General features: G+C 40.9%; 1 protein-coding gene across 3 annotated transcripts in view; it reads right to left on the bottom strand.

Annotated features, from left to right (window-relative positions):
* si:dkey-100n23.5 (cyclic AMP receptor-like protein A) overlaps positions 1 to 20,667 on the bottom strand; it is a 213,975-nt gene that overhangs the window by 40,220 nt on the left and 153,088 nt on the right. For all 3 annotated transcript variants that reach the window (XM_043700836.1, XM_043700837.1, XM_043700838.1), the window contains 2 exons: positions 14,713 to 14,760; positions 12,776 to 12,858 (listed from right to left, as the gene is read on the bottom strand). In XM_043700836.1, coding sequence (XP_043556771.1) covers positions 12,776 to 12,858; positions 14,713 to 14,760 — 131 coding nt within the window. The remainder of the gene's footprint in view (positions 1 to 12,775; positions 12,859 to 14,712; positions 14,761 to 20,667) is intronic.

The raw sequence follows: 20,667 nt of genomic DNA, 5'->3' as shown, positions 1-20,667 counted from the left end.
ATCTGTTTAGCCTTTGCTCTTAAGGCAATCCCTCCATACTGGAGGTCATCCTGGGGAACTTTCTCAGAACTATCTCCAATTAAATAATATACTTGTTTGTTTATATAAGGCATTGAGAACATAAGTGAATATTTGTTTTTATAAGGGATTAGTTTAAGCAATTTCAATGCATTGTATGTTTCTTTGTATCATGGAGACCGTGTATTTCTTTAATAATGATGCCATTATTATGGTGACTATGTTTCTCATTGGGGGTTACAAAGGGCAATGGGGATGAAATGTTCATCGCGGGTATGAGATGCCATGGAGATGGGTAAATTGGCATGGGAGATATGAGGGACCATGAGAGATTGGTAGATGGGTATCAGTCAACACAGGGATTATAAATGGCTGTAGAGGTGGGTACAGGGAGCAGGAGGGAAATTTTATGCTTAAATTTCCATTTTTAATTTTGAACATAATGCTTGAATCACCAAACAGCAACTGACAGCCTCGTCTTTTCTTCCTGGTTTGCCCACTGATTCCCATCCTCAGCTGTGTTACTGGATGGACTGCTGCTTACTTAGCATTACCTATGTCACTGATAATCCTTATTTGCAAGTTGCAGAATTGAAATGTTGCTCTCAAATTTGTGTCTAAAAGTCAAATCTGCTGTTTCAATTTACTCAGCGGGTTGTTTTGCTGTCTGAACCACTTCTGTTAAAAATTCATCAAAGAGCTCATGTGGAGTATACATTCTTGTTCTCAGTATCTGCCTCTTCTAGAAAAACTGCGCTGATCCATGTCTTTTGAATTTTCTTCACTGATGATTGGAATGGAAGACATTTGCAACAACTTTGGATCTATCTGTGACAATTCCTTTAAGCTTACCGACATAAATCCCAATAGTTTCCTTCTTTTTTTGGATTCCATCATGAATCATCAAATCATACAGTGTAGAGGAGGTTCATTGGCTCATTAAGTCTGGACCTCCAAAAATACACTACCACCTACACTAGCCCCAATTTCCCACACTAGAAGCCTTGAGACTTATGATGATTCAAGCACTCATGAAATGAGAGTCCTGGAAGTTCAATGAAATCTTCCACTGTTTATGCCTTGACCAGTTGGTCAGAAACAGTTTGTTTCTAAATCAGTTGTTCTCTTAGAACTAGCTGAGCCCCTTCTGTTATCATAAGAATGCTGAGATCAGGCTGTGCATGTGGGCTTAAAATAAAGGAATGCTGATTTTGAACAATGTACACATTTCCAAATCTCTCAGACTCCTTGTGCTGCAGGTTACCTGTAGCATACATTTACTTATGGTTTACCCCACCTACACATGTAGTTTCATCTCCACAAGCTGTAAGCTCTGTTTCTTCAGCCACGGCACTTGATCTGATGTGCACTGACATACACAAAGTTTGTCAAATTCAAATCAGTTGGATCACTAACATCTCCAGCTAATGGAGGTAACTGTCTAAAGTGGGTATCGTTTTCTAATCTTTTCTAACTTACATGCACAGAAACATAAAAGATAGGAGCAGGAGCAGGAACAGGTCATTTCACCCTCGAGCCTGCTCTGCCATTCCGTGTTGACAGTCAGAATTTTTATCCCAGAATTTTTATATCTAATACTAGGGGGCATTGCATTTAAGGTGAGAGGGGGCAAGTCCAAAGGAGATGTGAGGGGCAAGGTTTTTAAAAAAAGTGTGGTACAAGTCTGGAACATGCTACCGGGGTGGTGCTGGAGGCAGATAAAATAGGGGCATTTAAGGGGCTTTTGGATAAGCACATGAATATGCAAGGAAAAGAGGGATATGAACTAAGGGCAGGCAGAAGGGATTAGTCTAACTTAGCGTCATGCCCACCACATCATCGTGGGCCAAAGGGCCCATTCCTGTGCTGTATGATCCTATGTTCTATTACAACATCACAAATCTCATTTTCCAGCAGTCCAATATCCACTCTTACCTCTGTCTGACATTTTATATATCTAAAAGAAACTCTTGCAATCTTTCCCTTGACTACAAGTTAGCTTACTCTCATATTTATCCTATTCCACCCGTACTGTTTTTTCAATTGTCTGGACCCAGCAGTGATCGTTGTGGCACATCATTGGTCTGAAAGGTAACCCTCCACCACCGCCCGTTGTCTCCTACCTTTGAGCCAGTTCTGTATCAAATGGCTAGTTCTCCTTATACTCCATGAGATCTAACCTTGCTAACCAGTCTACCATGAGGAACCTTGTCGAATGCCTTACTGAAATCCATACAGATCACGTTCACAGCTCTGCCCTCATCAATCCTCTTTGTTACTTCTTTGAAAAGGTTGGTGAGACACGACTTCCCATGTTGACTATCCCTAATCAGTCCCTGCCCTTCCAAATAATGTAAAATCCTGTCCCTCAGTATTTCCTCCAACAACTTGTCCATCACCGATGTCAGCCTCACCAGTTTGTAGTTCTCTGGCTTTTCCTTACCACCTTTCTTAAACAGTGGCACCACATTAGCCAAACTCCAGTCTTCCAGCACCTCACCTGTGGCTATCGATGATACAAATATCTCAGCAAGGGGCCCAGCAATCACTTCCCTAGCTTCCATAGAGTTATAGGGTACACCTGATCAGGTCCTGGGGATTATCCACCTTTATGTGTTTTAAAACACCCAGCACTTCCTCTTCTGTAATATGAACATTTTTCAAGATGTCACCATCCATTTCCCCTCATTCTATATCTTCTTCTCTACAGTAAACACTGATGCAAAATACTCGTTTAGTATCTCCTCCATCTCCTGCGGTTTCACACACTGGCTGCCTTGCTGATCTTTGAGGGGCCCTATCCTCTCTCTAGTTACCCTTTTGTCCTTAATATATTTAACGAATCCCGTTGGATTCTCCTTAACCCTGTTTGCCAAAACTATCTCATGTCATCTTTTTGCCCTCCTGGTTTCCTTCCATTTATACTCCTACTGCCTTTATACTCTTCTAATGATGCACTGGATCTCTGCTGTCTATATCTGACATATGCTTCCTTCTTTTTCTTAACCAAACCCTCAATCTCTCTAGTCATCCAGCATTCCCTACACCTTCAAGCCTTGCCTTTCATCCTAACAGGATCATGCTTTCTCTGGACTCACGTTATCTCATTTTGAAGGCTTCCTATTTTCCAGCTGTCCCTTTACCTACGAACATCCACCCTGAACCAACTTTTGAAAACTCTTGCCTAATACTGTCAAAATTGGCATTCCTCTAATTTAGAACTTCAACTTTTAGATCAGGTCTGTCCTTTACCACCGCTATTTGAAAACTAATAGAATTATGGTCGCTGACCTCATCGACACCTCAGTCACCTGCCTTGCCTTATTTCCCAAGCGGAGGTCAAATTTTGCACCTTCTCTAGTAGGTATATCCACATACTGAATCAGAAAATTTTCTTGTACAAACTTAACAAATTCCTCTCCATCTAAACCCTTAACACTACAGCAGTCTCTGTCTATATTCGGAAAGTTAAAATCCCCGACCATAACCACCCTATTATTGATTTGAAAATGCTGGTGTTGGACAACCACCTGATGAAGGAGCAGCGCTCCGAAAGCTAGTGCTTCCAAATAAACTTGTTGGACTATAACCTGATGTTGTGTGATTTTTTAACTCTGTACATCCTATTACTTTTACAGATAACTGAGAGCTCTTTACAAATTTGTTTCTCAATTTCCCACTGAAAGGTCCATAATAGAATTCCAATAAGGTGATCATCTCTTTCTTATTTTTCAGTTTCACCAAAAAACTTTCCTGGATGCATTCCCAGGAATATCATCCCTAAGTACAGCCATAATGCTATCCCTTATCAAAAATGCCAGTCCCCCATCTCTCTTGAAGAAGGTTACCTCAGAGTACAATGGGATCTTACTCAGATGGGCCAACAGGTTGAGGACTGTCAGATGGAGTTTAATTTAGATAAATGTGAGATGCTGCATTTTGGGAAGGCAATTCAGGGCAGAATGTTGTAATGCTGCTTTAAAGTTTCAAGTACTCCTTACAACACCGATTGCCGAAAGAGCTACGTGGATACACGCCAGTCATTGCAAACATGTAGCTGGGCCTGAGGAAACATCGGACAACACCGGAACCAATTAAGTGCAAGTAGTTATTAGAAGCCTCATACAAATACGTTGGGTTGTGTGCAAACATATCCAACAAGGGTAGCCAACGTCTAATCTCCGGTGTTGTATTAGGGCCAAAGCATATGTTCTGTTCCCGTCACATCTAGCAATGGCCCTTCGCACTTCCTAACCTATTGGCGTCGCATTTACGCCATTTAACTCCTGAAGGGCCAATTCCACTACCGAGTTAGACTCGCTCTGTAGCCCCGGCCGACTCCCTTTGGGTTCGGGCGTGACATTAATGCCCTCTGCATACAAATATGGGGCTGCCCAGCTCACAATGTTAGCAAGCGCCCTGGTAGGACTTTTCATAAGGGCAGGGGCGTCTGGGATACAGCCGCAGACGGTAATCTTAACTGAGGGTGCTAAGAGGACCTTCACATGCGACCCATGGCCATTTAGAAACCAGGATGACTATAAATGGGATAATAAATATTTATGCAGGGATCCTTGCAGTGCCGGTGACGGACACTTAGTAGTAGCCACCATGGCCAAAGGGACACCTGACACGGGAAATAGATATTCTATGATCAAGGTAGGAGGTGCCAGGGCACGGATGATAATATCTAGGACTCAGAAGAGCGATGAGGGAATCTGGTGGTGTGGAATAGATAGACCCTTCTCCGACATCTATAAGCAGGTGAATATAGTGGTACAGTTGCTTCCCCCCCCCTCCCTCCCACTGAGATGCAGTGCAGAAGGTCCTATAGAAGATAGTAGCACCAGGACATGGCAACCAACCAAACCAGATCATGGACCTAACCCCAAGTAGGGCAGAGGGCATTAATGTCACGCCCGAACCCAAAGGGAGTCGGCCGGGGCTACAGAGCGAGTCTAACTCGGTAGTGGAATTGGCCCTTCAGGAGTTAAATGGCGTAAATGCGACGCCAATAGGTTAGGAAGTGCGAAGGGCCATTGCTAGATGTGACGGGAACAGAACATATGCTTTGGCCCTAATACAACACCGGAGATTAGACGTTGGCTACCCTTGTTGGATATGTTTGCACACAACCCAACGGAGGACTGCCGAACCAATCACAGAGAGCCTGGCAAGAAATGCTAGTTGCCTGCTTCCATGGGCAGCGACTACCCTGACCCTGATAGGGGAAGCAATTAGGGCAAACCTCGCACCGCCACCCAAACTCAAGGCTAACTGCAGTCCCAAGGCTGACATGCTTCTGACCACAGCTTTCCGCATAGTGAAAGGCAGGGGAGAGATGTGTATTCGCACCAATCTGGGGAGACTCCATTTGGGGATCTCCCAGTGAACTATGACGTTGTACGTGAATAATGATACTTGCTCAGCAACCTATGCAAATGGTATGATCATAAACATTGCTTGTTCCTTTATCAATAATCAGACCATGATGGCTGGTACAATATGGGCCTGTGGAGAGAAAGGGTATCACCACCTTCCCCTGGGATGGAAGGGGTGCTGCTACCCCACGCTACTGTGCACTGGCACAACAGCGTTCATCCCAAGGGCTGGTAACAGATGCACCCGAAGGGACACCCCACGGCATTGGAATGGGTACACACTCGCAGACCCCTGGACTACACCAGGAGCGAACATTGGGTGGTCTATTTTCTTGGGAGCAGGGACAATGGTAGCAATAAACAAGATTAATGGCCTCGCATATAGTGTATTAATGTTAGCTAATGAAATGGAGGAAGGCCTAGCACTCACTAACACTGAGTTAACGGCAGTTAAGAAAGCAGTGATACAAAATCAACTAGTGCCTAGATATACTGACGGCCGAGAGAGAGGGCGTCTGCAAAATGTTAGGTACCTCATGCTGTTTTAATATTCCTGATAAGTCCCAGAATATCACTAGTGTAATCAATCATATGATGGCAGCAATCTGACTGCCTCCCCCAGCAGATGACTCCTGGTTCCAATGGCTCACCTCCCTTTGGGGAGGATGGGGGTATTGGATCCTACATGTTCTACTATTGTAGGACTGGTCTTACTCATAGTGCTTTGTATAGGAACCTGCTTGTGTACCTGCCTACGCCGCTTGCTTATGAGTGCAGTAGGATACCAAATGGTAAAACTAACAGTAGCACAACGGCAGGAAGATCCGATTGCGTGGACCCCACCCTACTTGACGTTGATGAGTGTGACATGTGAACATGGGCTGTGTACAGGGCACACCAGAGCAAATGATGAGCAAGTAACAAGCTGTGTTACAGGTAGGTGGTGTCTGAGGAAAGACCTGGTGTTCCCTAAGCATTTTTGATGTATAGCTATTCTGGCTCTATTTTTTTTGGTTGTTGTCTTTGTTGCCATAAAATGACAAAAAGGGGGAAAATGTAGCGGAAAATTAACAGAATTAACATTTACTGTGAAATCTGAAAGAGAATGCCTTGCTAAATTTAATACTTTTCTGAACTTTGCAAAAACTTTTGCTGAATTCTGCAGTTGAGGAAACAGCTTGTCTTTGCTGAACTTTGTAAACATTCAATCTGGCCTTGCGAGCAACCGAATTCAGCAAAAGAGCTAAGGAAAACATAAAGACAGTTATGTCCACGGCAAGGGAATGAGAAAATAAGAACTCGAATGTTTCCTTGAGCGCGTGATAAGGATGGTATAAAAGGGATATGTGAATTTTGATCATTGCTCTTACACAAAGCATTTTTGCCAACTGTATTGGTCCTGCACGCAGACAGTTAAAAATAAAGCTTTTTCTTTGCTCTTGTTAGCAGTTGAGTCAAGTCGATTTAATTTCCATGACAATGTATACACCTAATGAAGGAAAAAGTGAGGATTGCAGATGCTGGAGATCAGAGTCAAAAGGTGTGGCGCTGGAAAAGCATGGCCAGGCAGGCAGTATCTGAGGAGCAGGAGAGTCAATGTTTCAGGCATAAGCCCTTCATCAGGAATGTGGCTGGTGGGGTGAACAGGGCTGAGAGATAAATAGGTTAGGAACTGGGAGTTTTGGGGGTGGGGGGATTTCGATCCTTGTTGCAGTTGAGGGGTGGAGGATTGGAGGGTGGAACCCCTATGGTCCTCACCTTCCACCCCACCAGCCTCCGGATACAACACATCATCCTCCACCATTTCGGCCACCTACAGTCAGACCACACCACTAGAGATATATTTCCCACCTCACCCCTTTCAGTATTCTGCAGAGACCATTCCGTCCCTGGCAACAAGCTTGTAAATCTTTTCTGAACCCTTTCAAGTTTCACAACATCCTTCCTAAGGAAGGGAGACCAGAATTGCACACAATATTCCAAAAGTGACTTAACCAATGTCCTGCATAGCCTCAACTAACCTCCCAATTCACATAGGCCACGACAGTCACAAGGAATTTAGGAAAAAATAATGGTGCTGTCTTAAACGGATAAACTTTCTTTTATATAATGCTATAATGAAGGATCATGGTCCATGGATGAAATCGCTTGCATGTTGTTTAAGAGAAAATTGTTACATGAAAAACATCAAAGCAAAGAGGAAATCAAGACATAATAAAGCTCTATCTTAAATAGTTAGACTATGTTATATTAACTGTGATACAAAGCAATATAGTGCATTCTCTACATGAATTTGGAAGCATTAAGAGGATTGAGGACAAAATTATTACACTCCCAAAAACTGGTTTATATTCTACTCCTTGTTGATAAATCTGGGTGAATAATGTCCTAATTTTTTTTTCCAGAACAATAATGCTTTATACTGTTTTAGCGCCTCATAATAAATACTTAAATACTTGAACTATTTTATCTAGATATTTTCCTTGCGCTGTACATAACCAGGGCAGGTTTTTGTTTTCCCAAGAACAATATAGGATTAACAATATTATCTTACTTGGCTAATTCTTTTAATTTCAGATTTCACAGCATTAAAAAATTCTGGAAATCAAGATATGCACAAAAGACTAAAAATATAATGTAATATAGTTTGTGTTAAGTGATAATAATGAAGGTTACTGCCTCTACAGTCACAAACAAAAATAGCGCTAAGATTCTAATTCAAAAGGTTTCCTGGCTGATTTCACTCTGTTACTAAACCATACTCTCAAAAACACTTTTGCAAGTGTTATTACTCTGCTTATAGTCATTAGAACACTTAAGCAATTTCACCCTCACTCGAACAGTAATCAACAACTGTACAATGAAAGGCACACTTCCTAAGGAATATGTAGATCAGAATTATAGAAATTTCAGGAATCAGACAATATAATGCATAAGGACTGGCCTTGAAATTACATTAGGTTTGGTGATAAAATTTGGCACTTAGAGAGATGAAATTAATTTCTATCAGAAATTATTACAAAATAATGGGGAAGAAATGGATTCATGCAAAAATACAACATGGGCTGTACAGTTAGTGACCAACAGATCTGCAGGAAATTGAGGTAAGTCTGCCAAGTGGCACTCAAAGCAGCAGAAAATAAACAAATATCTTATCGATATTTTGTAAGATAAATATTGTTTGTAAAGGTAGTTGCAAAGGAACAATCTGCAACCAATGTCTATTCGGGGCAGTCAGTGGATCAAATATGAAACAGAATCTTACATGGAACAGAATCTTATACAAAATGCAAAAGCAGCAAAATGGATGATGAATATGCTGGTGCTTTACAGGTAAAATAGAACACATCTTTATTTTGTCCTGAAAAGGTATATTCTTATGATTGAGAACTATAAGACTGTTCACTTTCGCTTGTTTGTCAGATCAAATATTTGTACCTGGAATCAGAACATGAGGTTGAGAAATATTTTCAAGCTTCAGTAGAGGATAGATGTTTTAACAGTGTTAGTTGAAATTATTCTCAGACTGTGACAAGTCCAGGAACATTTTGTTTCTGGTGCCTTGAAGATGCCAACTAATTTTAAGCTCTTGTTTATGCAACTTCAAAAGACAATAGAGTGCAAATTATTACACGGGCTCGTTTTTGGGATGTAAAACTGGTGTAGCAATGACAAATTGAGTTTGGAATAGTCCCGATCTAATCCGTGTGCATCTTTGAGATTAATGAAACTAACACGGCCCATATTTTAGGTGTTGAGCCGTCATCTAAAACAGGCACCCTTACATATGGTAATGAGGGGCCAAGGCCTGTTTTAGAATCCCTCTGGGAAGGTTTGTGATGAGTGGAGCAGATGCTGCAGCAGCTGCTCTCAAAAGGAAAGGTTAACATTACTTTAAAAAAAGAACTTTCCTTTGGTGCTGCTCCAACACTGCTCTCCTTGCAATCAGATTCCCTGTCTCCTCACACCAAACCCCAAAAGTTGTTCCAACCCCACCCTCTCACAGGATTTATTTTCAAACTGCTTTGGAGAGAGAAGCTTTCACAAACACAAGCACAGACAGTGACAGGCCAAGTGAGCAATGCAAAAGAGTTTTCACATTCTATTATAGCCAGCGATTTTAATGCTTCTTTTCCCTTGTATGCGTGTGTGGTGAGGGTGGGGTTCAAGATTCAAGCTAAGATACCAATTCCATGGATATAAGTCTCACTCTGGTTACTATCGTTGACAACAGGGCAGCAGGGTTAGCAGAATTCAAACTTTTGCGATTGACTGCCAATCAGCACTGAGAATGGAGTGTGAATTAGACTCCTAAAAGCTTGGCCCAGTTAGACAGTCGCTTCAATGTTAAAAAGAGGGCCTTAACTCCACGAACATGTGAAGGCGAGATGAGCATTTCGTTGGGGCTGCTAGCTGCGAGAGTGGGTAGACACATTGATGCCAGGTGCTGCTGAGCTGCACAACAGGGGCAAAGTACCGAAGAAATGGGAGGATGGAGAATGGGACAATGCACAGGGAGACGTCAAGTTGCCAGTGGGAAATGGTTAGAGCTGTAATTGGAGGAGGTGCAAACACAGGATACTGGGAGCAGTTTCTCCAATCAAATGGCAGAATATTAGAATAGGGCACAGTGGGTCCACTCTCCCAGAGGGGATTTGGTGGCCAGGGTCACACAGAATTCTATCCCGTAACCAGAATGCACTGCGGGTAGTTAAATTAGTGTTTAGTGAGAATTCTGCCCCTCAGTAGCGGGAAGTCTCACTCTCTGGAGCTGTCAAAAAATCAGTGTGGGTGGCACCTGGCATGAGCTAAACTCAGAAATGGGTGCTGCCTGGTTTGCAACCAGTGCCAAAATGCCCACGGATCCTGGACAAGCTAAGACCGTGGGGTTAGGCAGGGGAGGATCAGGCATCTTGGAGATTGGGTGGGGCGACATGGGGTGAAGTAGGCTTTATGGTGCAGGTCAGAGGGAGGGAGGGAGTATATCACCTTCTAGTGGGGGAGTTTTGATGCTGATGCACAAAAGGAGGTGCCTCAAATATAGTAGCCTGCTCCTTGCCTCCTAGCGTTTATAAAAAAAAATCTGTTGTCCATTCTTGTCCTTTGTATTGTGGCTTGGTCAGGATAATATGGCTTCAACGGAACTTACAGAAAGTTCCATTGCCCTTTCTTTATTCATTTAGATATCATGGTGGGCTGGGCAGCTCATGTTGACACTCACTATTCTTCACATAATGGGGGTGAGCTTGTGGCTAGGTGAGATGGTTGTGAATTGGGTTCCTATCCTATTTCTTATATCCCCCAATCCTGTACCCAAAATACACAAGCAGGCAATGTAAAGTCCAGCCCCTAGATTCTGTCTCTTTCGTGCCTGGTGTTCCAGCTCCCCCAATTAAGGCATCTATCCATCTTGTCCTTCTTGCTCCTCCATTCATTGACGGTGTCTCTGGAGGGATTTGAAGGAACAGCGAGCATAGGATCTGAGATTGAAGAAGTTGCAAGCATAGGATGGACTGACTGACTGTTTAAGCTCATCGCTTAATATATGCTCCTGCTGTTGGAGCATATATTTAAAAATGTTGATTTATGAAATGTTAATGTTGGAAATTTCTCATCTCATAGAATCCCTAGAGTGTACAGCATCCCATCTGTAGTCCGGTGTGCTTTGCAACTCACATTTCATCACCTTCTTCATCTTTCAAATGTACACAATGACAGAATTCTCCACTAAAATGCTCCAAACTGTAACTACAACAACTGACAGGGTACACCTCAAACCTTCAGCGAACAGTCGTGATAAAAGTTAATTCTGGAGATAACATGTGGCTGAGGAAAAATTGTCAGTTCCTAATATTCTCCTAAAAAAACACAACATCTCTTAAAATATCTCCATCCCTGTGGTGCTATTTCAGAAAGAATTATTGGGAAGCCGTAATACTATGTGTGAATATGTATCTCATTAAAATACATCTATACACTGAATTTAAAACTAGAGTATTTGCTAGAATATTTGCTAGATATATTCACAGGGAATCTTGTTTGTAATTAACTTTCCAAGATCAGGAGAGTTTCTCTAACTTGTCTTTCCATGATCAACATCTGAGGTATTGAGGATGATCCTTTGTAAGGAGGTGCTGTGAAAGCCATATAAATAAATGAGCCTTTAATCTGAAGCCACATAGACTAGGAAAGGACAGGGAAAGTGAAACATATGATTCTGGGAGACATAGTGAAGGATGCGAGGAGAGAGAAAAAGAGAATAAATAGGCAGAGAAAAAAAAATGGCAGTAAAAGAAATTGAATTGGGAGCATACTGAAGTATAGAACTTAGACAAAAAAGGAGAGTGATGTTTGTTGTATAAGCTGACTGGGACCAGTTACTTTTCTTTTTAATTAATGGAGTTCTTTGAGAGTCATTTACTCCTTGGCATGTGCTTTTTCATGGTGCATTTATAAATTTTTAAAATTCACTTTCCCAAGAGATCTATGCTGGGTGTGTGATTAGAGGATGGTATGGCTAAACTTGTACCTTGACTTGAATTCCTTATAGTTTAAGCTTGGATTCAAACTGTAAGGAGCCAGACTTTAAATCCTTTAGGCAAGATGTTAACTCACTCAAAATCAATTCATTTACACGGAGATATCCTCAGACCCGTAAGTCTGATGTTTAAAGTAACCTGCAATGTTAAGCCCTTTTTTAATTTGCTGGTATTATTCTTTTTCCAAGGGAAAAGACAATGATCAAATAGGGCATTAACTCATGGATTTATTTTAAAATCATCCAACTATTTTTCCTTATGTTTCATGTATCTGATCAGCCTGTTTTTAAAAACACCAATAGAGATTGTTTCACAAATAAACATGCCCTAAAACTCAAGGCTTTTCCAATCAGCAAAGTGAGGACACTTAATCAAATCTCTCAGGACTGTCTTAAAACTCAGGATCCAGAAATAAAAGAGGAAAATATGCTGAGTCTATAAAGTCTTCCAAACCGAATTATTTCTAGAAGTGCATAAGACCACTTCAGAAAACTGTTGTATTTAAACTTTATAGAGCAGTACTTTAACAATTTCATTGCATTAACTACTGACAAGACAATGGATAGACAGAACTGAATTCAAAATCATACAATTAAGGATAAATTTTGCCATTCTCTCATTTTTGAATAAGATACCACTACACGAGATGGAATTTTCCTGAACAGAAAAATGCAAACACTATCTTTACCCCCATCCTCAGAAGATAAAGAATGACTCTTTTTTTAATCTCACAATGGTCACAGAGCTGTTATGCTTCTTGACTAGAGTAAACTATAATGATTATAACCTTAGCAATTGCCAGAAACAGTCACAATGGTAACCATTATTTTCACTCACCTGTTAATGAGAGGAAAAAGAGACACAGCCAGGTATACAGATGGGTACCACTTAAGTGGCTTGATTTCCAGCGTCAATAAAATCTGCACATATATAAAAACAATTCTAAACATGTACATTTCTGTCAGTTTTAAATCATTTCTCACAACTGTATCAAAACACAAGTACTGAAAATGTGTTGCTGGAAAAGCGCAGCAGGTCAGGCAGCATCCAGGGACCAGGAGAATCAACGTTTCGGGCATAAGCCCTTCTTCAGGAATGCTGCGCTTTTCCAGCAACACATTTTCAGCTCTGATCTCCAGCATCTGCAGACCTCACTTTCTCCTCAAAACACAAGTAGTCCAACAAGAAATTCATTAATAAAAATAAAAAGAAAGCAAAATCCGTAGTTGTATTTTAAATGAATTACACACACAGTTCACGAGGCATCTGGCTAGTAGTGAATTAATCCTTGTGTTAAAAGATAAATTATTAATGACTGCAAATGCAATGATTCAGAGGAAACCTGCAATGGTGATGGAATGGGCAAAAAGCACATCAAAAAGGCAGCTTCTCTTTTGAGTCATTAGATTCTGTCAACCATAGCAGCGGTCAATCAGTGTGCTAAGATTGAAATATTTGGGGCGGGTAAAACAAAAAATGATCCCATAGCTGATTAGAGATATCTTGTTAGAGGACAACATTGGAGTTATATGGTAAGTCTAACAGCACTGCAATATCTACTGGTTTGATTTTACTTTAAATATTGCTAATGTTTGATAACATTAAACTATGCAATTATCCTTTACACAATCTATAAAAGCAACATAACATTTTGACCATTACATGTGCCAAGAAGACTTCTGATCATTAAATAGATTTGGCCAAAATATAAACTACCCTTGTGTCTATCATCCAATCAAACAAATCATTCTATGTCTTGAGGGCCTAAATTTATGTAGTGAGATCATCCTTCAAAGGAATCATGGCTGAAAGTGAAAATCTACAACAAAAAAGATTACTTTGCATTCAGTTGTACAATTTTGCAGAAATTACTTGTGAAAATGAGATGCAAGCCATCTGTTGACAAAAATGCTTTGTAGTTATCCCATTAGCCAGAGAGGGGCAGCATTCACCTATTAGTACTGCAGAAATACTGTATGTTCTCATTCTTCATCCTTTTTACTAGCACATACATTTGCACATTTATCCTTTTACCAGTGGTGCTTCCCAGAAACCAGCACTGAAATTACCTCAGCTTAATCACAATAAATGAGTTTATTCACATTTGGAGTATGGTTCAGATCCAGATAAGATGAAGATGATGTTGACATTTTTTCAGAAGAAGCTGCATTTTTACTTTTATTGCAATCAAAACTACACAATAATATTCTTTGTACATTCTGGATTGAAGCATGTATGTTACTTTTCAATTTGAAATTATTTGAGATTGGAGTTTCTCTATCTATAACACAAAATTTAACACTACAGTACAGATACTTGGACATCTGGATCAGCTACAAGTTACAGTTGCACCACCAGAACAATATAGTGCTCATTTATTACAACTGAATATCAATCACTCAAGCCACAGAGCAAGGCCCACTTGTGTTTTACATTCATGTCCTGAAACTGCATAACTATATTCAATGTTGATCTGACACACACTGCTTAGGAGAAAGAGAGTTCATTTTTAAAACTCATATGCCAACAGCAAATGACAGAAAAAGAATTTCACATAGGATCTTTAATCCAAACAAGCTGAAGTGGTCTTCTTTCAACCAATCTGGCTTGGCTTTGAGCCTATTCTCAGAGATGTAAGTCCAATGTTAAAAGCACAGAGCCCATGACTTGTTTTAAAAGTTTATATTTAATATGTCCCAAAAATCTGGAAGATCTTAACCAGTAATTTATAGAAACTTATCTCAGTGTAAGGTGTAATCTCATCTGAACTGTACCTTGCTTCTTTCTCTTTCAGGATCATATGGGCCAGACCAAGTTAAAACCTGTATGAAGGAAAAATGACAGAATAATGAGTGAGAATTTAAAAACAATTTCTATAACATATCTCCCCAATGCCCGACGCTTCAGAGATACCAGGATCAATCGGTTTGTAAATGGCACCTGTGCAACATGTACACATTTCCATGGTGAGTAACAACGAACAACAAAACCATTCTGCTGCACAAGATGTGGTATACCAGATAACTGGGCTGTTTAAACAGCCAGCTTCTACTGCCTGTACCACCCAGGAGCGGAACTATAGTACTCGGCAAAGCGGGTATCAAGATTCTTGGGTGGTCTGCTGTATAACCTCACCCACCATGACAGCCAATGAGCTCGTAACAAGAAAGAAGGATGGGAAGAGACAGTCAACACAGCAATTCTCTATTCGTTAACAGTCCCACAGCTTACCTTCCTTCCCTACAGGCCATCATAGTGCTCATTAGCTATATCCCCAAAATAAAAACCAGCACAAAATAAGCATTTTAACCAAATTAATAAATCAAACCAAACTACACAGTGCACCATCTTCAAGTAGCAATCCTTGTGCGTTCCCTTATTGTCAATTCTGAGAATTCCTGTGCTCCTATTCTGTGCTAGCTTGGTAGCCACAGATTATCTAGTGGGAGATGGCTGGCCTTCTTTGGAATTTGTCCTCGAGGGGCTCTAGGTCTCAAAGGCCTGCTTTCAGAATGCACCCTTTGCCATTGGTTATAGCAGTTTGGGCTGAGTGGTTAACTAGCAATATCTAGCATATGGGTGGAGTATCAGTAGCGGGAAGAGGAAGGTGATCATTCAGGAAGAGGACAGTAGGTTTCAGTTGGACAGCCTGTGCCATTCTCCTGGGGCAGGGTAATCCTTGGAATGTTTTGCAGGACGTGTTGGACAGCTGAGGCCCTGAAAGCCCTTTGTGCATTGGCACCTATAGATGTGACGGCAGCAAACTGAGCCTGGGTTACAGAAACCTGAGTTTTTACTGCAGCACTCAGACAATAAGTGGCTTTTGTTTGTGCTGCAGTGGATGCACAGACATTGGTCATCAGATACTCCATTTATGTTGGGTCCACAAATGTGATAAGGAAAAGAAGACACACAATGCTGGAGAAACTCAGCAGGTCTGGCGAATTTGTGGAGAGGGAAACAGAGTTAACATCTTGAATCCGGTATGACTGTTCTTCCGCATGTGCTAAGGGTATTGGCCAGTATTCCTATGCTGGAGAGAGGATGGGCTCTGAGTCATCCAGCTTCTGTGCCAAGTTGGTTTTAGAATCCTTCATGTTTTACTCTGAAATGCCTGCCAAGGCACAAGGATTTCACTGTACATGCCCATCAGCCTTTGCTTGTCATCGGCTTACTGAAGTGCCCATCTATTCGCAGTAGAACACTCTGTATGCAACCTCGCCCTCTTACATTGCTCATACCCCTTACCCCTGGCCACAGACCACTTGTGTTTAGTATTCTCATCACATGGAAGCTTTCCCTCAGTTATGCAATGTGAGTATCTGAGCTAGTTGCTATGAAACTGAGAGTGTGTGACAGAGTTTCTTCATCTCTGCCTTCCTGCACTTCCACCCCTTCCACCATGGCCTGACCCAGTGCAGTGCGTGATATATTTGACAAGAGAAAAGCACAATTATAGAATTATAGAAGGGTAGGTGGGGCAGGAGCAGGAGGTATGTGCTTAAATCAACTGCAAATCGGAATACAATGTCGAACAAGGCAGAAGTGGCTTGTGAAAATACGGATTAGGACAGCATCATCTTCAGTGGCTTCAATGGCACCATCATTAGCCACGGACTCAGCAATGTCCACTCCAAACATGATGACCACTGTGAGAATATGCAGCCATGTCTGATCTCAGCCATTAACTCCTGTTGTCTCTGTATTAGCCAAACTGTTCTAAGAGAAAGGTAAGCACATCAATGCATGTGATGCAATATAATTGGTTGATGTGGCTATCACACTTGCATAGCTGGCAGCATGTTGGTTTGTTAATGAGTGAGGATCATGTGAAACTATGATGGTTAGGCATAGAGATGGTTTATTTGTGAGTGATGGAATTTTGTTTGAGTGGGCAATGCGCAAGGCTAGTGGTACAGTAAGACAATAATACCATAAGAAATAGGAGTGGAAGTAAGGCCATTCGGCCTATCGAGTCCACTCCACCATTCAATCATGGCTGATGGACATTTCAACACCGCTTACCTGCACTCTCCCCGTATCCATAATGACCATTCAGTTGAACAGGTCTTTGGAACTGGGTTCCTGGCAGTGACCAGCACAGCTATTTGGCCTTCACAAAGGAAATCTGAAGGCCTTTCAGGCCTCTGTGGATTGGTCACATCTCTCTGTCTATTCATTTCCTCCATCAAGGCAATCACTGCACTTTGAGAGAAACTTAAAGAATCCTCTTTCCTTTGTTGCAGCATCTTTTCTAACACAACTCAGCATTTGGTCCAGGCAGGCTGCACTTCCCCAGTAAGAGGTGCGACTGGCTGAGGGTGGTCCAGCCTTATATGCAAGCGGGTATTCCGTAGTCACTCAGTAGTGCATTTCATGCTGACAGACTACAACAATCATGCAAACTAGAATGCAGCACAAAGTTGGCATGCTGCCTACAACAGAAGGAATGGGATTGGACTAATCATGCATCATCATTCCTGCATCCATTTTCAGAGACTATCCAATCAAATTATCAATTAAATCCATAACAAATCAATCAGTTAAATCATAATCAGAGAGGCCAAATGCAGCACACCAAATTAATTTTCTTACAATGGTTTTGAAAATGCACCTAACACAATGTTAGTGCAATTCAAATGAAAACCTGGTTTGGTTGAAACAAGGATAGGAAGTGATGTAAACTTCAATTTTAGAGATACGTAATTCCAATCATATATATTTAAGAAGAAAAAATGAGAATATTTATTGGAAATAAATTAGTTAATACATCACAAAAACTACTTCTACTTGACATCTGATAATGTCATAAAAATACTGCCGTTGCCTGTAAGTATTAAACTTCATAGCTGCAACTGAGAAAATGTCAAACAGATGAATAACATCATGATTAGGTGATGAGGGTTAAATGGTTCCCCTCTTTTCATATCCCTTGTTTGCCCACAGGGTTTTTTTTCCAAAAGAATATACTTGTCAATTGGGTGCAGTGGTAGTGTCCATTCCTCTGGGCCAGGAAGCCTGGGTTTAAAGCTGACCTGCTTTAGAGCAGTGTTATAATATATTTGGACAGGTTGATTAAAGAAATCTATTCTTGCCAATTCAGTCCATGGAACTATTTACATGCTGTGATCATAAAAAGATAATGGACTTCATTGAGTTTTTAAAAAGGGAGGATATTTTTTATTGTATTTAAACTAGCCTAAGTAAATAATAAAAAAAGCACTGTGACTTTCTTTCTCTTTCCCCCACACTCACATGCATTTATAAACAGGTTATAGTGTGGGAGGTCAGATAAGTAAATTAAATTCCAATAAGATTGACGAGATGGATAGAGGCTTTAAAGCTTTGGTGACAACTGGCCTTTGGCTGAATTTGGTGCTCCTGGTTTCATTGTGAGACATTTTAAAGATATAGCAGGAATATAGCAGTTCTGGAGATAGCATCTGTTGGTTGAGTTCTTTGAAAAGTCACTGTGTGCAACATCTGGATACTAAGGATCAGCAGCTAGAGTTCAAGACTGGCAAATTGCCTGGAGGACGAGACAGAGATATTGAGCAGAGGTGGACGGGGAAGGAGTGGGGGGGACTCACTCAGGGTCTTGCTCCTTAAGCACCTCAGTTGCTTGGCCAGTACTGCAGAGAAAGCAATTAAAAATCACACAACACCTGGTTATAGTCCAACAAGTTTATTTGGAAGCACTGGCTTTTGGAGCTCTGCTCCTTCATCACGTGGTTGTGGAGTATAAGATATATATGTGTGTGGGTGTGTGTGCTTGTGTCAACACACACACAGATACACTCACAAAGACACACACACACACACAGACAGACACTCCTACACTCACGCAGACCCTCTTTCATACACAAGCTTTCTCTCATACACTCACACACGCACCCTCTCACAGACTTATACCCCCTTTACACTCACACACATATGCAAAACCTCCTCCCCACACACGCGCGCGCGCACACACACAAGTTTGTGGAGTGAATTTGTACTTGCAGAATTACATTATATTTTGCTCAAAAACTGCATGAATCCATCTCAGATTCGGTAAATCTGCTTTTTAGATTAGAATCAGTCTGAACATTGGAGCACAGACAGCCCCACACAGGACACCTCACATCTTCAATGCATTATCTGGGCCAGCATGGCACCTATTGTTAAAGTTCACTTGAGAATGTAACTTTAAGAACGTTCTGGAATTTACGTATGAAAAAACTGAAAGCAACATGTTCATTCTAAAAGATGAGAGACTTAACAAACAATCCAGGTCTTTTTCAATATTTAATTTCAGTTACATCACACTGTAAACGTTTGCTATAAGTTCTGTATTCTACGCTCTTACACTCCACAACCACCTGATGAAGGAGCAGCGCTCTGAAATCTAGTGCTTCCAAATAAGCCTGTTGGACTATAACCTGGTGTTGTGTGGTTCTTAACTTTGTACACCCCAGTCCAACACCGGCACCTCCAAATCATGCAGAGAAATTGATTGCTTAAACATATGAAGTGCTATCTGGCTTGCCACATGGCCTTCTCTCTCCAAATGACCAGTGACACAAGCATGTTCATTGCTGATATATTTCAGTTATACATCATGAGATTATGTCTGAGCACATTTCTTTCATAGTCAGCATTCTATTGACCAAGTTAATATGTCCAACGTTTTACTTTTATTCAGGCAGTTGTCCAGGTTCATTGCCAATGGTGTAGAAGGCTATTTCCCATTCATGCTTCTTCAATAGCCTTTGGTACAGTTTTACAGACAGGCTGCCAGCATGATTGTTTCCGATTCGATAGGGCTGGAATGTCAGAGGTACAGCAGTGCAAACATACAGTCCTATCTTATTGTGATCCCAAGACATTGGAATATGGTTTTAGTTCTCTTCAAAAATTCACTCTGGGGTTTGTACCCAGTCATTTCAAATCTCATTTTTAATAAAGTACTGTTTCAAAATAAAATTCACTTTTATCTTAATAAACATTCTGGAAGATTTGAACTATCTACATTATTTCCAAAGTCCAAATGGCAGCAATTTAAATTTGTTCAGACACAAGTCAAGTAAGTGACTGCAATTATTTAGAATTGACTCATAATGATTACCCACCAACTCTGACTGTCTCAGACATTGACTGTGCAATCTGAACTTGACTGTCTTTTCACATGCATTTGGTTAAACATGGGTTTATAGATTCAGAATTTAACATTATCAAGAGAACAAGATGCACTATAATAAACAAATATGTATAATTAAATTAAATAACTATCTATTGTCAGGAAATAAACAATATTTAGTACATATTTCAATCAGTCTTGTATGGCACTATGTTACACATTACACTATTTGTGGTTAAAAATAGAATAGAGCTGCACTTGTAAAATGCTCAACTGTTTAAAAATAAACATTATACCAATAGCAGCAGAGTCTGTATCATTAAACTCAAATGAAACACTAACCTAACAAGACTTTTTGCCAGTGGGGAGGATGTGTCTGAGTTTTGCCTCAGCAAGAAACATCCTCTTCTGCAGGCCCAGGCAAACTATTATTGCAAAAAGACTTTCAGAAAAATGCACAACCTCCTCAGGCCAGGGATTGTTAGTTTTATTGATCTTGCAGATGTCACGGTGTCACCGTGGGCGGCACAGTGGCACAGTGGTTAGCACTGCTGCCTCATAGTGCCAGAGACCCGGGTTCAATTCCCGCCTCAGGCGACTCTCTGTGAGG

The sequence above is a fragment of the Chiloscyllium plagiosum genome, chromosome 12 (genome assembly GCF_004010195.1).
Source record: "Chiloscyllium plagiosum isolate BGI_BamShark_2017 chromosome 12, ASM401019v2, whole genome shotgun sequence".
Taxonomy (NCBI): Eukaryota; Metazoa; Chordata; class Chondrichthyes; order Orectolobiformes; family Hemiscylliidae; genus Chiloscyllium; species Chiloscyllium plagiosum.
Note: the sequence above shows the minus strand (reverse complement) of the source record. Positions and strands in the feature narration are given on the sequence as shown.